This window comes from Pipistrellus hanaki (assembly GCF_964339955.1).
Source record: "Pipistrellus hanaki genome assembly, chromosome: 4".
Classification (NCBI taxonomy): domain Eukaryota; kingdom Metazoa; phylum Chordata; class Mammalia; order Chiroptera; family Vespertilionidae; genus Pipistrellus; species Pipistrellus hanaki.
This window is the reverse complement of record NC_140506.1, coordinates 94,075,204-94,090,125: the sequence shown is the minus strand read 5'-3', so window position 1 is coordinate 94,090,125 and position 14,922 is coordinate 94,075,204. Positions and strand designations below refer to the sequence as shown.

Here is a 14,922-nt window from a genome sequence, read left to right as displayed (position 1 = left end):
GCTCCTTCATTTGTTTGACGAAGATTTTCTGAGTGCTGGAATGTGCCAGGTGAGGGCTGCAGGCAGGATGCAGTGGAGGGTAAGAGCTGGCCTTACCCTCATGGGCAGGGGAGAGAGACACCTGGGTCAGCGAGCCCCGCACCATGATGCTGCGGTGGAAGCAGAGGAGGAACCGAGAGTAGGCCGTGCAGGGAGCACAAAGAAGGCTCCTCGGAGGAGGCAGCCTCTGAGCTAGTAAGTCTTGAGGGTAACATAGGGAGCTAAGTTTCGGGGTTCAAAGTAGAGAGGAGTTTGCAGGTGAGAGACACACGTCTGAGGGACAAACGTTTTTTCTGGTACATCAACCCCTAGGTGTGGCTGCCTGTTATTATGTTCCCCCAAACCCCTAGGTCCAAGTCCTAACACCCAGCACCTCCGAACGTGACTGTGCTAGAGACAGGGCTTCCGAAGAGGGAACTGAGGTAAAACAAGTCAGTCGTGATTGTGGTGGGCACTAACCCAATGCGACTGGCGTCCTTACAAGAAAAGGAAAGTAAGACACAGACACACACAGAGGGACAGACATTGGGAGACACAGCAAGAAGACAGACGTGTCCAAGCCAAGGGGAAGGCCTCGGAAGAAACCAACACTGTCAACACCTGGAGTCAGAGCCTCCAGAACCGGGAGAAAATAGGTTCCTGCTGCTGTTGAAGCTGCCCCAGCCTTCCGTCCTCCTGGCCTGCGGTCCCCCCAGCCTGTGGTCCCATCAGCCTATGGACCTCCTGGCCTGTGTCCCTCCCTGTCTGTGGTCCCTAGGCTTCTGTCCTCCCCAGCCAGTGGTCCCCCCAGCCTGTAGTCCCCTGGCCTGTGGTCCCATTAGCTTTCCATCCTCCCCAGCCTGTGGTCCTCCGGGCCTGTGGTTTCCCCGGCCTATGGTACCCCAGCCTTCTGTCCTCCCTGGCCTGTGGTCCCCCCAGCTTATGGTCCTCCTGGCCTGTGGTCCCTCCCTGCCTGTTGTCCCCCAGCCTTCTTCCTCCCTGGCCTATGGTTACCCCTACCACCACCACCACCTGTGGTCTGTCACGGCAGCCTGATTCACACAGCCCCCATTTCCCTTCCTAGCTTCACTCATGCTGCCCCCGTCTGGGCTTGAAATCTGGTTCCTGATAGGGCACCCCAACAGGAGAAGGAGAGGCGGCCAGCCGCCAGGCGCCAGCCGCGGTGGAGAACAGGACTGTGGCAGGCCGGCCCATGCTCACTGCGTTTCACTCTACTCTCCTGGGTACTGTCTGAAAGCTCCTCTGTGGACAGCTGTGGTTTCCGTCTGCCCAGCAGGCTCTCCCCACCTTCAGATCTGCCTTTCCTTTTCTTTGGAAACTGTTATCAGTGCATGTGGTTTGGGTGGAGATAACCACACCCATAGCTGGACCTGGCCAATCAGAGCCACAGTAACTGGCTCAGAGATGTAACCCAATGTGGGCTTAAAACCCAGGGCTGGGACTTTTAGGAAGAAAAATCCACTTTCTGATGGAGTTGCAAAGCCATGAGAAGCAGTGTCTCAATTCTGTGCATGTATGCGGAGCGCCTACCTGAGAACTGCACCAAAACAAGACAAAAGGGGGCAGAGGTGAGAGGGAGAAAGAGAAGAAGAGAAGGGAATGAACAGAGGAAGGAAAGGCAAAGAAGAGAAGAGAGGAGGGGAGGGAAAGGGAGGGGAGGGGAGGGGAGGAGAGGGGAGAAATGAGTCCTGCTAAGCCATGGACTCCTCAGTTATCCAAGCCAACACAGTCTCTTTTGCTTAGGCCAGTTGGCGTGTAGATGCTGCTAAACTTCACACGATGCACAGGGCAGCCCCCACAACTGCCAGACATGTACCACGTGGAATTTCAGTGTCACTTGAGGCCTTTGCCTCTTGCAATCAGCAGAGACCTGACTGATACATCTCTCTGGCCCGTGTGACGGTCTATCCAAGCTGAACTCAAAGTATGGCTGGAAACTGAGTCCTACTCTTGGATGCAGAGACACCAAAGACAAGGAAACACCACACAAGGCAGAGCTGACCTCTGGAAGCCGGGTTAAATTCCAGCACCACGAGGGTGTCTGGGCCCCGGGGAGGGGGTCCTGCCGCCTCCTGGTCCTCAGGAACATCCTTCTTCATGGAGTCGCCCCTGGAAAGAGGGGTGCCAGGTCTGGGGCTGCCCGCCAGGGCCTGGTCCTCAGGCTCCGGCTCAGAGAGCACATCCTCTTCTATGGAGTCATACTCGTCACTGGAACAGTCCTTTTGCTTCCTTTGTAGATTTACACTAAGTTCTAGGCTTTTTCTTAGCTCCTGCCAAAGGTCAAGAAAAGTGAGAAATGAAATATGTCACTTTGGTAAAAATCATCTGAAATAGATCATTAGGACCAATGAAATATGTCACTTTGATAACTATCATCTGAAATAGATCATATCCCCGCCAAACTAACATTTACCCAAATCATCTCAACCCATGTATTGTCATCACTTTGAAGACAAGAAAACAAAAGGTAGGGACACACAAGCAACTCTGAACAGAACAGTATTTACAGTACGAACTGTGCTGTTCACATGCCTGGCATGCCACTAAGAATGTGTGCGCATGCATGCGTGCATGTATGTGTGTGCACATGTGTGTTTCATGTGTGCATGTGAGAGAGAGAGAGAGAGAGATTGTTTGGTTTGGGGCTTGTTAAAACAGATTGTCGGGTCCTGCCCACAGTTTCTGCTTCGGTGGGTTCTGGACAGAGCCGAGAATTAGCATTTCTAAGAAGGCGATGCTGGTGCTGCTGGCCCAGGGACCGTATCTGAATATGAAATCCCAAAGGCCTCCAGATGAGCCTGAAATTCCAGATGGTAAGTGACTGGTGCCTGGTTGTGGGGGGCTGTCCTGTGTACTGAAGGATGTTTAGAAGCACCTAAATGTCACAATATTTAGTACTTGGTTATAACTGCTTGACAATTTTTAATGTGTTTTGTCTCATAAGATGGCAGATTTACAATTTTAAGGCCAAGAATTAAAATAAGAGTGATCAGAAAATTCAGCAAAGCCAGGATACTTCTGAAAAAGAATATTACTACATTTACACTAGATCCAAAAATGAAAAATGGACTATTTGGGCAAACCAGTGTGTTTGGTTAGCCTTGCTATACTACTCCTGTGGCCCTCACAGTACCTAACATACGTGGGAGAAAAGGAAAGCAATCCATAAGGTTTGGTGGTTTAATAGTGGCTGGGGAAGGCTGAATATGACTCCCCAGAGATGTCCAAGTCCTAATCCCTGGCCCCATGGCTCAGTGAGGGCTTCTGAGGAAGTGAGAAGCACTGTGGAAAACGGATCATCTTAGAAAAATAATCCTCCACAAACCATGACAAACATGCACATTATCGGTGCTGCTGGTGAGGAAGCGAGGAGCATGCTGTGGAGCTAGTGGAGAAGGCATCCGTTATACAGGGGCAGAATCGCAGCTGAACTGGGTTCTAGTTTTATGGTAATGAAACTCTGTCAAGGATGGGCTTGGAGATTTAGCTGAAGAGATTTCCATACAAAGTGTTGAAGATACAGTCTGGTTTCTGCTTGCTGCCGAGGAAAAAATGTGGGAGAAAAGAGATAGTCTGAAGGGGGAATTATTAAGTAAAAAGGGACTGGGATTTGATGATTTTGGGAAACTCTCAGTCTATTTGGGTTGCAAAGACATTAAGTTAGGAGATTCGCTGTCAGAAAGCATGCTCTGGAGAGAAAGCCAAGGGGGTGACCGAACAACCTTTGGCTAATATTGCAGAGGACCCAAAGTTTAGGGCATTCAATCACACTGAGGGCTCTTGGAAGAGATCAGACATGGGCTCCTGGATCCCCTTAGACATCTCAGCAGGCGCCAGGAGTGGAGATGGGATTATCCAGGAAAGATCTATGGAGGAACTTCTTGTCTAATGGAATGAATTCTAGAGGCATACATAGGAGACCCACATGGTTTTTTAAAATGTCATCCAGCAGAAACACTGCCAGCTACAACTGAATGAGAGAGAGAGGAGAAAATAAAAGAAGGCTGTCAGACACCCAAAATCCGACAGGCAGGAAACAGGTTGATAACACTACTTCGCTGCAAGTACATTTACCTTCAGAAAAGAAGAAGGATGACTCCAAGAGTGGAGCCCTGAGCCACACAGAATTATTCTTGGGCCTTGAGACTTCATGGAGTTGGCCCCGTGGATTTCACGATGGCTTGGGTTTGATGTCATCTTTCCTCCTTTCATTTTCTCCCCACTGTAATGGAGACTGCTCTAACTGCTCCCCTGTGCCCGACCCGCCGTTGCATTTAGGAGCAAGTAACTAGCTTTCTAGTTTCACAAGCACACAGATGGAGAAGAATTGGCTCTAATATGAGTTATATCCAGCATCTCAACCGTACCTGATTTAGATGATAAAGAGGAGACTTAGACTTATTTTGGACTTGAGTTGATACGGTAATGGGTTGAGACTTCTGGGAAACTTGGGACGGGATGAATGTATTTTGTATGTAAGATGGAAATAATTCTTTGGAGGCTAGAGGAAAGACTGCTGTAGGCTGAATAAGTGGCCCCCAAATATGCCCACATTCTAAACCCTGGGACCATTGAATATCACTTTACATGGCAAAGGTGTTAGGGCAGAAATAGAACATAATTATAAGAAATAGTCATCGTGCTCTGCTAACATGATTTTTTTTTCTGATTAACTTGGTTGGGAGTTGCTCACCTGGAAATGCTGCCTATTATAATGGAAAGATTAACAACCTTGGCCTAGCCAGTTTGGCTCAGTGGATAAAGCCTCAGCCTGCAGACTGAAGGGTCCCAGGTTCCATTCCCGTCAAGGGCACATGCCCAGGTTGTGGGCTTGATCCCCAGTAGGTTGCAGGAGGCAGCCAATTAATGATTTTCCCTTATCATTGACTAGAGGCCCAGTGCATGAAATTCGTGCACTTGGGGAGGTGTCCCTCAGCCAGGCCTGCACCCTTGCACAGCCCAGGAGCCCTCAGAGGATGTCTGACTGACGACTTAGGCCTGCTCCACCTGGGGGACCTAAGCTGTCTGTTGGACATCCTTAACACTGCAGCAGAGACAGAGAGGCTTCTGCCACTGCCACTGTGCTCGCCAGCTATGAGCCCGGCTTCTGGCTGAGCAATGCTCCCCTAGTGGGAGTGCACTGAACACCAGGGGGCAACTCATACATTGAGCATCTGCCCCCTGGTGGCCATTGCATGTCATAGCGACCGGTTGATTTGCATATTAGCCTTTTATTATATTGGGTATTTCTATCTCTACTTCTACCTTCCTCTCTGAAATCAATTAAAATATATTTAAATATACATATATCTCCTTTATATATATAAAAAAAAGAAAGATTAACAACCTTGTTGCAGAAACCAGAGCCGTCAGCCCTTTGAAGACCCCTAGTCCTTTGCAAGTCTCCATACTGCATTACCTGAAAACTGCCCATTTGACATACCCTTTTGCCTACTTCCCCATGTGGTCTTTTGTTCCTCTACCCAATATAAGCTGCTGGCTTATAGGGAGGTGCAGAACAGCTTTTTGTGGATGCTTTCCCAAACCTCCTGCAGGACTGCAATAAACATTCACATATGATTCAACCCAGTCTCTGCTGAATTGGCTCCAGTAGTGACAGGCAGCCCAGATCCCTTCTTGTCCGGTTACAAAGGGACTTTGCGGATGTAATTAAATTAAGGATCTTGAGATGGGGAGATTATCCTGGATTATCCAGATAGGCCTAATGTAATCAGGAGGTCTTTGTAAAATGGAGGCAAGAGGATTAGAGTCTGAAAGAGAAGGTATAAGGATGGAAGCAGAGGTCGGGGAGTAGTAAAGATATTACAGTGCTGGCTTTGAAGGAGAAAAGGAATTCTCCTTTACAGCTTCCAGAAGGAATAGAGGTCTGCTGACATCTTTTTTTTTTTTTTTTTTTTGTTTAAGTTTCAGGGAGGAAGGGAAAGAAACATCAATGGTGAGGGAGAATCATTGATCTGCTGCCTCCTGCACGTCCCCCAATGGGGATCAAGCCGGCAACCTGGGCATGTGCCCTTTTTGAACTGAAATCAAATCTGGGACCCTTCAGTTCACAGGCCAATGCTCTATCCACTGAGCCAAACCGCTAGGGCCTGACATCTTGATTTTAGACCAGTGAAATTGAATTCGGCTTTCTGACCTCCAGCGCTGTAAGATAAACCACTAAGTTTGAGGTATATCGTGACAACAGCAGTAGGAAACTTAAAGAGTTGTCTATCTTTCACACCTTCTCCCTCCCATCCTGCCCAACACCAAGTACCCTGGTAGTTATTGAGCAAACAGAACACTGCCTGATATATAGTAGGTGCTTGACAAACATTTTCTAGATGACTGTTTCATGTTGGTGACTAGGTAGTGGGCCGGAAGAAGGGGTGGAGAGCACCCACGTGCCTTGGAGGTGGCATAGTGATGAGACCCTTAACAAGTTACTGACTCCTTCAATCTGCATTTTTCATCCATAAAAGTGGGTTAACAATCCCTTCCTCACAGAATTGTTTCATTAAAGTAGCGGTCTGAATCTGGATGATTCTGCCACCCAGAGGATATGTGGCAATGACGAGAGAAGTTCTGGATAACAACGGGGCAAAGGGAGTACCTCTATCTAGCAGGTAGAGGCCAGAGATGTTACAGGACAGTCGCCCACAACGAGAATTCTCCAGCCCAGTGTCTAGTGGTGAGGGTGAAAAGCTATGCACTAAAGTGAGCACATACGGTACTCATTGACGGCATTAAAAGGGTCAATAAGAGGGCCTTCCCGCGGAGGGCCCTGAGGTGGTCCATGCAACCTTCCCGGAAGCCAGACTGAGGTCACGGCTCATGTCTTCAATGTCTGACTGCAGTGGGGGGGGTCAGGGATTTCCTGCTCCTCCACAGGGAAATGAGTTCCTGGGCGACCTGAGGTTTCACAGCTTCCATTCTGGGTTCTGCGTAGGTGGAGGCAAGGCCAGGGAGACAGCAGGGCAAGCCCTCTCTCTGGAGTCCCGATATGCTTGCAGTCATTGTGGAACAAAGCAATAAGACGGCGCCAGCTAGCTGGGACGCCCCTCGCTGGGAGACTGCTGTCGCTGTCCAGGAAGTCCCAGTCCTCCCAGGGCCCACAGTCATCCTCACCGATGTCTAAGGCAGAGAGAGCCACCCAGCACAGCCAGCACAGCCAGCTCCAGGAAGGATTTGGGGCAGTAGGATTCTCGAATCCACGCCAGCTGAGCAGGCTCCCTGCAGCCTCTTCATCATTGTCACAATGCTACAACCCCACATTTTAAGTGGCGGAATTGTTGGAGGCCCCCCAAACTGGAGAACCGAGGCCTAGAGACTCTAAGCGGACCCAACCTGCTAGAGTGATTGAATGGCAGAGCTGGGCCTTGTGCCCTCAGCCACCGCCCCTGCTCCCTCTGGATTACCCAAGTGTGAAACTGACTCTCCTGCATTGCCATGGCCCTGTCAACCGGAGGGCGACGTGGCAAGTGCTATTGTTAATGTACCGTTCATGCAGGCATGCTGCGGTGCTGCACTGGGCGCTGATGGCTGATGGAGAATGAGGTGGCAAAGCTGCAAGCAACCGCTGCCCAAAGAAAAAGAGACGCATTCCAGATGTGGCCAGACTGTGAGGAAAGGGCCTGACAGGAGATGGCAGACAGTGGGTGGGCAGAGGGAGCCTGAGGAAAGCTGGCCAGGGGAGGCTGTGGGACGCACAGCCACCCAGTGAGTGTCTGGGGCACAGGTAGGGGAACAGCAGGGCCAAGGCCAGCAGGTGGCAGTGACCGGAGGGTGGTGCACTTTGAGTGAAGGGAGGGCAGGGAGCAGGGGTCACCCAAGGCATGGCTTTGTAGGCCTCAGGGTCAAGTCTGGACTTTGCTTTATGGACACGGGGAGGCCACTGAAAGGTACTAAGCAGAAATAGAAACTGATTCTGTTTCTACAAATCACTATGGTGCTTGGATACCAAGTTGGCGCCAGGGTGGAGAAAGGGCAAAGTTGCAACTGCGGCAGCAGGTGGAAGATGAAGGTGGGAACGGGAGATGCATTTTGAGATGCATTTTGGAGGCAGAATTGACAGAAATGACTGACTAGACATTATTGTGTATATATTACATATATACCCGCTTTGACCAAGCCCTCTAAAAATTTATCCTTTATGCTGAAACCGGTTTGGCTCAATGGATAGAGCATCGGCTTGGAACCTGAACGGTCCCGGGTTCGATTCCGGTCAAGGGCATGTACCTTGGTTGCGGGCATATCCCCAGTAGGGGGTGTGCAAGAGGCAGCTGATCGATGACTCTCTCTCATTGATGTTTCTAACTCTCTATCTCTCTCCCTTCCTCTCTGTACAAAATCAATAAAATATATAATTAAAAAAAATTTATCCTTTACTCTCAAGTATATGAAGATTGTTGGGGCATCTTTATAACAGAGAATGATCCTGCTCGCCAGCAAAAGGAGCTTAAATTAATCGTAGGCAGGCACTGCTGGAGCTTGGCCAGCCCTTCTAGAGAACAGGCAGAGCGTGTCCACGTCCTCAAAAAGAGCAGGACACACATCTAAGTGAAGAGAAGCATGTCGTTATAAACCCAATTTAAAAAATAATTATTTGTTTCTGTGCATATGAAAGCTCTGGAAAAATCATCATTAAACTATTAACCATGTTCTCTCTGGGGGTGACTTTCTTTTCTATTTTGCTTTACTTAATTTTTTCTTATAAGCATATTCCTAATTTTATAATTAGAAAACAATGATATGTTTACATTTATGTTTAAATCTTGTCCCAACTCTTGCAAATAAATAGATCCCCCCACAGAAGTGGGAGCGTCAGTGGTGGAGGCCCCTGGGTGCCCAGCCTGGAACAATCTGCCCCCAAAGGAGTGACTCAGAAGCTGCGAGCAGCAGACGCCGGAGGTGGCAGAGAGTGTCAGTCTGACTTTCTATCCAGTCGAGTGGTCCAGACTTAAAAACAACAGGCCATCAATCCAACAGGAAGAAACTCAGGATATATAACCCCGTGAGCCTGTCAGAAAAAGACGTCCCAGAAGACAAAATCCGAACGACGGAGGTGCAGTCAGGATAAAGAGCACAGCCCGGAGCGGCGGGAGCGGGCCTGGCGGTGGGCGTGGAGGCTGTTTAGAGACGGGGTATCCTAGACAACTGAGCACATTTGCGTCACGGAGCAAAATGCGACGTTCAAAACCCAAGCCCTCGGCTTAGCTAACTGAAACCAGAAGAGGGCAGGCAGCGTGGCACAGCCCTGCCTCATTTTCCAAGTCAGCGATTCAATTCAAATCCCTCTTAATGGAAACAGAGTTTAAAAAGATGGGCAACTCTGGCCTCAATGTTTCTCTCATAATGTGTTAAACTGGTGAGATATTTTCAGAAAAATCTCTTGCAATAAATTTCAATTTCAATAATTCCTCCTTTTCCAATTTGATTTCGCTCCTGTTCAATTAATACAAATTTAAATGCCACAATTGTATTTACAAAATATCCATTAAAAAGAAGCCTAAATTCTGCATGGCTGGCATCTACTTCGCAAAAGAAAATAACACGTTTGCTCACAGTGGATGAGTAAACCTTAGGAACCTCTGCCCTTACAATGCCCGTGCGGTGGAGGGGGATGCACTGAGGAGCAGCACTCCCTGGAGAAGGCGCTCCAGCCCTTCCGTCTGGAAAGATGGGGACCTGGGTGGAGGCTTTGAAAGCTCACTTGCCGAGACTTCAAAGGAACCCCAGGCTGGAGCCGCCACCAGTTGCTTTGAAGCCGACATCCAGAAATTTCTCTATGAAAAGTAACTTTATGGCTATGCTTTAGAGCCTTGTTATGTGCAGTTTCAATGTTTAGTGTTTAAAATAGTTAAAGCCCTTTCAACAGAAAGCCCTCTGCAAGGAGTCCAGGCCGGAAATGTGCTGGAGGGAGTGGACGATGGGAATGCACACAAGCTGGCCCCCTCGAGGAGAGCCAGGGAGGAGGCCAGGGAGGAGGCCAGGGAGGAGGCCAGGGAGGAGGCCAGGGAGGAGGCCAGGGAGGAGGCCAGGGAGGAGGCCAGGGAGGAGGCCAGGGAGGAGGCCAGGGAGGAGGCCAGGGAGGGGGCTGGGGGCCAGCCACTGACTGAAATGCAGCAGGGTTTGCTGGCCAGTTTGATCCGGCCTGACCTGCCTCGTTCTGCTGGGCCAGGGAGAGAGCGAACCTGGGCAACCATAACGCTGTTTTCAATAACAGTGATAATAACTATAACACCCACAGCAGCAGCCACCAATTACCAAGCTACGCCCTCTCCACACCTTATCCCTCAGCAGCTGTTCACCACCCCAGTGTGTCCTTTCCTTACAGGCCCAGGGTCCTAAGTGCAGCCAAGGTCACAGGGCTAGCAACAGTGGAGCCGGTTTGGATGAATAAGTGTCCGACTCCAAACGCAGGCTCCTTGCCACCTGCCCACATTTATTCCTTTCCTGGCACCCGCACGCTGGAAGCAAGCGGTCTCTGAGCAAGAGGAAAGTCAGGGCCCAGTGACTAACGGTCCAGGACTTGCATGGAACTGATGAAACCTGGCGGTAAGAGCTTTGGACACAAAGCTGTCTTGAGGCCATTAATCATGTTAAATGTGGGTTAAGTGTTAGAAGATGAAGCATTAACCCTCTAACTACCCTCAGAAAGGGGACAGCTAACTGGAACCGGTTTGGCTCGGTGGATAGAACGTTGGCCTGTGGACTGAAGAGTCCCGGGTTGGATTCCGGTCAAGGGCATGTACCTTGGTTGCAGGCACATCCCCAGTGAGCCGTGTGTAGGAGGCAGATGATCGATGTTTCTCTCTCATCCATGTCTCTGACTTTCTATCCCTCTCCCTTCCTCTCTGTAAAAAATCAATAAAATAAAAAAAATACATTTTTTTTTTTAAAGAAAGAAAGAAAGAAAGGGGACAGCTAGTTATAAGTTCAGGGCCTGGGTTTTGGGCCCACATCACATGCTCTGTGTCCCCAAGCAAGTCTCTGAGCTCAAGCCCCCACCTCCACAGTGGGAATGGGCCTGACAAGCTGACAGGCTGTTGAGGGACACAATGATAACAGCCATGAATCAGTGTTTCGGGATTGCTCTTGCAGAGGTCTGGTTTTCAAAGCAAGTTTAGAAGTGAGATGACAGCATTTCTTCTCTGTTTCTCAGGTCCCATTGACTTTGCCCACAAGAAGATTAAATGTTTAGAGCATGAAGCGCAGCGGGTACTTTGTCCCAAGAGGAAGCAGCAGTCCCCGGGGAGCTGTCACTGGCTGCAGCCAACACCCCTCCTCCCTGCCACCCCCCAGCGATGTCTCTCAGTTAGTTGGCAGTTTTATGAAATTGGGATCTGAATGCCTTTAGCCCGGCATGCACTGTTAGTTGCAATAATCCCTATTGCCTTATATGAGCCGTTTTACTCATTTATATTAACCTGCATGGCCCAGAAAGGATTTTCCCCCTGCATTGAGGGGGTACAGACTAACTTGTTCTCCTTTTTATTCATTCATTATGCAACAAATGTTTATTGCTGAATGTCTTTGTCCCCATTAGCAGGTCTGACTGCTAAGTACTTGGACAGAGTAATGAACCAGACAGATAGAGTCCTTGTTCTCATGGAATTTATAATCTGGCAACAAAGACAGCCATTCTGGAAGAAATTACAAGTATAACGAGCATCAAGAACCCAACCAAGGGCTTACCAGCCAATGCCTCACGCCTGGTGGCTCCTAGATCACAAATTTCATAAATAAAGTGGCTGAGCCCTAACTTTTTCATTTAAGGCTAAATTTATTTATGGAGTACCTTGGAGCAGTCTCTAACATCCCATCACTATGAAGAAAACACATCCTTGTCTTAGGCAGCGGCGTGATGTGAGAACAAGGCATGGGCTCAGCACACTGAGGCTGTCTGACAGTTACCTGGCTGCAAGGCCCCGGTGCCTCACCTCCCTGTCCAGAGCTGGGATTGGCCATAGGAAATGGAATGGGGATGGAGGGATAGAGACCAAACAATAAAGAATGCTGCTGGCAGACTGGAAATCCTGAGGAATTCCTGAAAGACAGACGGAGATCACAGGGCATCCATCGGGGCTACTTTTAAGGCTGCTGGCTCCCGGGTGCATGAAGTGCCGATGGGAGCCTACAGTGTGGGTACTGAGCCAGAAGGCAGGACAATGCCCCCCACAGGAGATCACCATCCCAAAGGCAGAGTAGGGGCTCCCAGACCCTGGAGGGAAGATAAGGTGCACAGCTTCCAGGAGCGTGTTATGCCCCGACTCCACAATCACCAGGGGTGGGTGACATCCAACAGAATGAACGGAGGAAGTGGGATTCTCAGGAATGAGCACACATTTGGGAAAAATCAACACCCTGAATGACAGCCACCAAATGAATAAAAGAACGAATACCCAAAGAAAGAGAGTTAACAGTATAGAGGAAGACTTGACAACACAGGACATTCATATCCCTGGAGAGATTTAAGAGGACCTGTCATCCATGAAAAAGAAACAACTGCTCAATCAAAATCAAGCCAAACAATTTTATAAAACACAGTACAAAAACGCAAAAAGGAAGTTTGAAAGAAAAATTAAGTCACTTGCAAAGACAGATCTGGGCCAACATTTGTCCACCAGATGCTCCAGAGGACAGAACAGACACAATGGAAGACAATAATCTCTCTATATAAAAGCCTAAGCAACCGTTACAACCAAATGACCGAAATGATCAGAATGACTGGACGACTGGCCGGTAGCTATGACATGCACTGACCCAGACCTTGCTGCTGGGGCTCTGACAACTCCGAATCTGGTTCACCCGCACCCCGGATCCAGACAGGAGGGAGGAAGGAGCCCTATTTCCTCGTAGAATTAGCTGTTGGTTAGTTTGCTGCTGAGGCCATTCTCCCACGGTCCCTCCCTGCAACAGGCTGGCCCTCCCAATCGCTGGCCAGGCCAAGGGACCTACCCATGCATGAATTCATACACTCGGCATCAAGCAATAATAATAATAACAATAACAATAACATTATTGTTTTCCAGTGCTAAAGAAAGACACAAGCCTTCATATTGAAATGGCCCATCTACTATTTTAAATGGGACAAAGATAATGACACTGATATATTCATATGAATAAAAGGCACTATCTAGTAGAAATTTTAAATATATGATGGAGATTTTAAATATATAAAGCAGAAACAAAGAAATATAAGGGAAAATTGACAAGTTCACAGAAATCAACTGGATTAAACAGAGAAAAATTAAGTAGGATTTATTGCAGTTTGCTAATGAGCATTTGAACTTCCCAGAAGTTTTATAAGAAATGCAGAATCCAAGCATTCCAGATCCAATTCTGTGTCTTTGAGAGGAGTATGAGAATTCACATCATCATACCTAATAATAGACAAACATGTAAATCAACTGTACCTCCACTACGCCCACAGCCAATCAGAGTGAGCATGCAAATTAACCTAACAAAGATGGTGGTTAATTTGCATATGTAGGCGCCCAGCGCCTGGGTCCCGAAAACTTTCTCAGCACCCAGGTCACTCCAAGGTAGGCCCCGCATAGGTCCTGAGCAACCTGGGAAGGGCCCGAGCCAGGGAACTCCTGGGCAGGCCAAGCCTTCAATCGGAGCCGAGGAGGATCCTGCCCAGGCCTAAAGCCCCGGGAAGGGGCAGAGCTGGCTATCAGAGGGAGCTGGGGGCCCCTGCCCAGGCCCCAAGCCTCGGGTAGAGGCTTGGGGCCTGGGCAGGGGTGGAGCTGGTGATAGGAGGGAGCTGGGGGACCCCTGACCAGGCTCTGAGGCTTTAGGCCTTGGCAGGGGTGGAGCCGGTGATCAGTGTAAACTACAGAGGAAACACCTTTTCTGACCCTCATTGGCTAAGCTCCCTGTATGCCACTGGTAATATTCTTAGTAACTTGGGCATAAGAATCCAAAAAAGTGATCTAGGGTTATCCCACCAATTTCCTGGGGGGGCGGACACAGGGAGGAATGAAGGTCCGCTGCTGGAGGGCTAAGAAATGTCATATCCTGCCTTAGCCAGTTTGGCTCAGTGGATAATGCCTAGGCATGCCGACTGCAGAGTCCGGGTTTGATTTTGATCAAGGGCATATACCTAGGTTGCAGGATCCTCCCTGGCTGGGGCCCAGGTCAGGGCTCATGCAGGAGGCAATCAATCAAAGTGTTCCTCTCATTTTGATGTTTCTCTCTCTCTTTCCCTTTCCCTTCCACATTGTTTAACAATCAATGGAAACATATCCTCATATGAGGATAAAAAAGAAAAGAAAAGAAAAGAAAAGAAAAGAAAAGAAAAGAAGAGAAAAGAAGAGAAAAGAAGAGAAAAGAAATGTCATATCCTATGAAAGACACATCTGGAAAATGTCTAAAGGAAGTTGTCATTTTTTATTTATTTATTTTAAAAAATATATATTTTATTGATTTTTTACAGAGAGGAAGGGAGAGAGATAGAGAGCTAGAAACGTCGATGAGAGAGAAACATGCACCAGCTGCCTCTTGCACAGAGGATGTGCCCGCAACCAATGTACATGCCCTTGACCGGAATCGAACCTGGGACCTTTCAGTCCACAGACCGACGCTCTACCGCTGAGTCAAACCGGTTTCAGCGAAAGTTGTCATTTTTTAATGGTGAAGGGAATGGAGTCTGTAATGATGAAAACACCTTGGTGGCAGTGGCTGCAGCAGCAGGGTGATCAGCCTTCTCCTGATCGTAGGTCACCTCCCACAATGGAAGGCCAGACTGCAGCTTAGGCCCACTCTCCATGGGGAGCAGGCCTAAGTCATCAGTAGGACATCTCCTGAGGGTTCCCAGTACGTGAGAGGGGGCAGGCTGGGCTGAGGGACCACCCCCCCAATACATGAATTTTGTGC

At 48.8% G+C, this 14,922-nt stretch overlaps 1 protein-coding gene across 6 annotated transcripts in view; it reads right to left on the bottom strand.

The window, feature by feature from the left end:
* KATNIP (katanin interacting protein) overlaps positions 1–14,922 on the bottom strand; it is a 181,737-nt gene that overhangs the window by 77,106 nt on the left and 89,709 nt on the right. For all 6 annotated transcript variants that reach the window (XM_084882882.1, XM_084882884.1, XM_084882886.1 and 3 more), the window contains one exon: positions 2,042–2,309. In XM_084882882.1, coding sequence (XP_084739008.1) covers positions 2,042–2,309 — 268 coding nt within the window. The remainder of the gene's footprint in view (positions 1–2,041; positions 2,310–14,922) is intronic.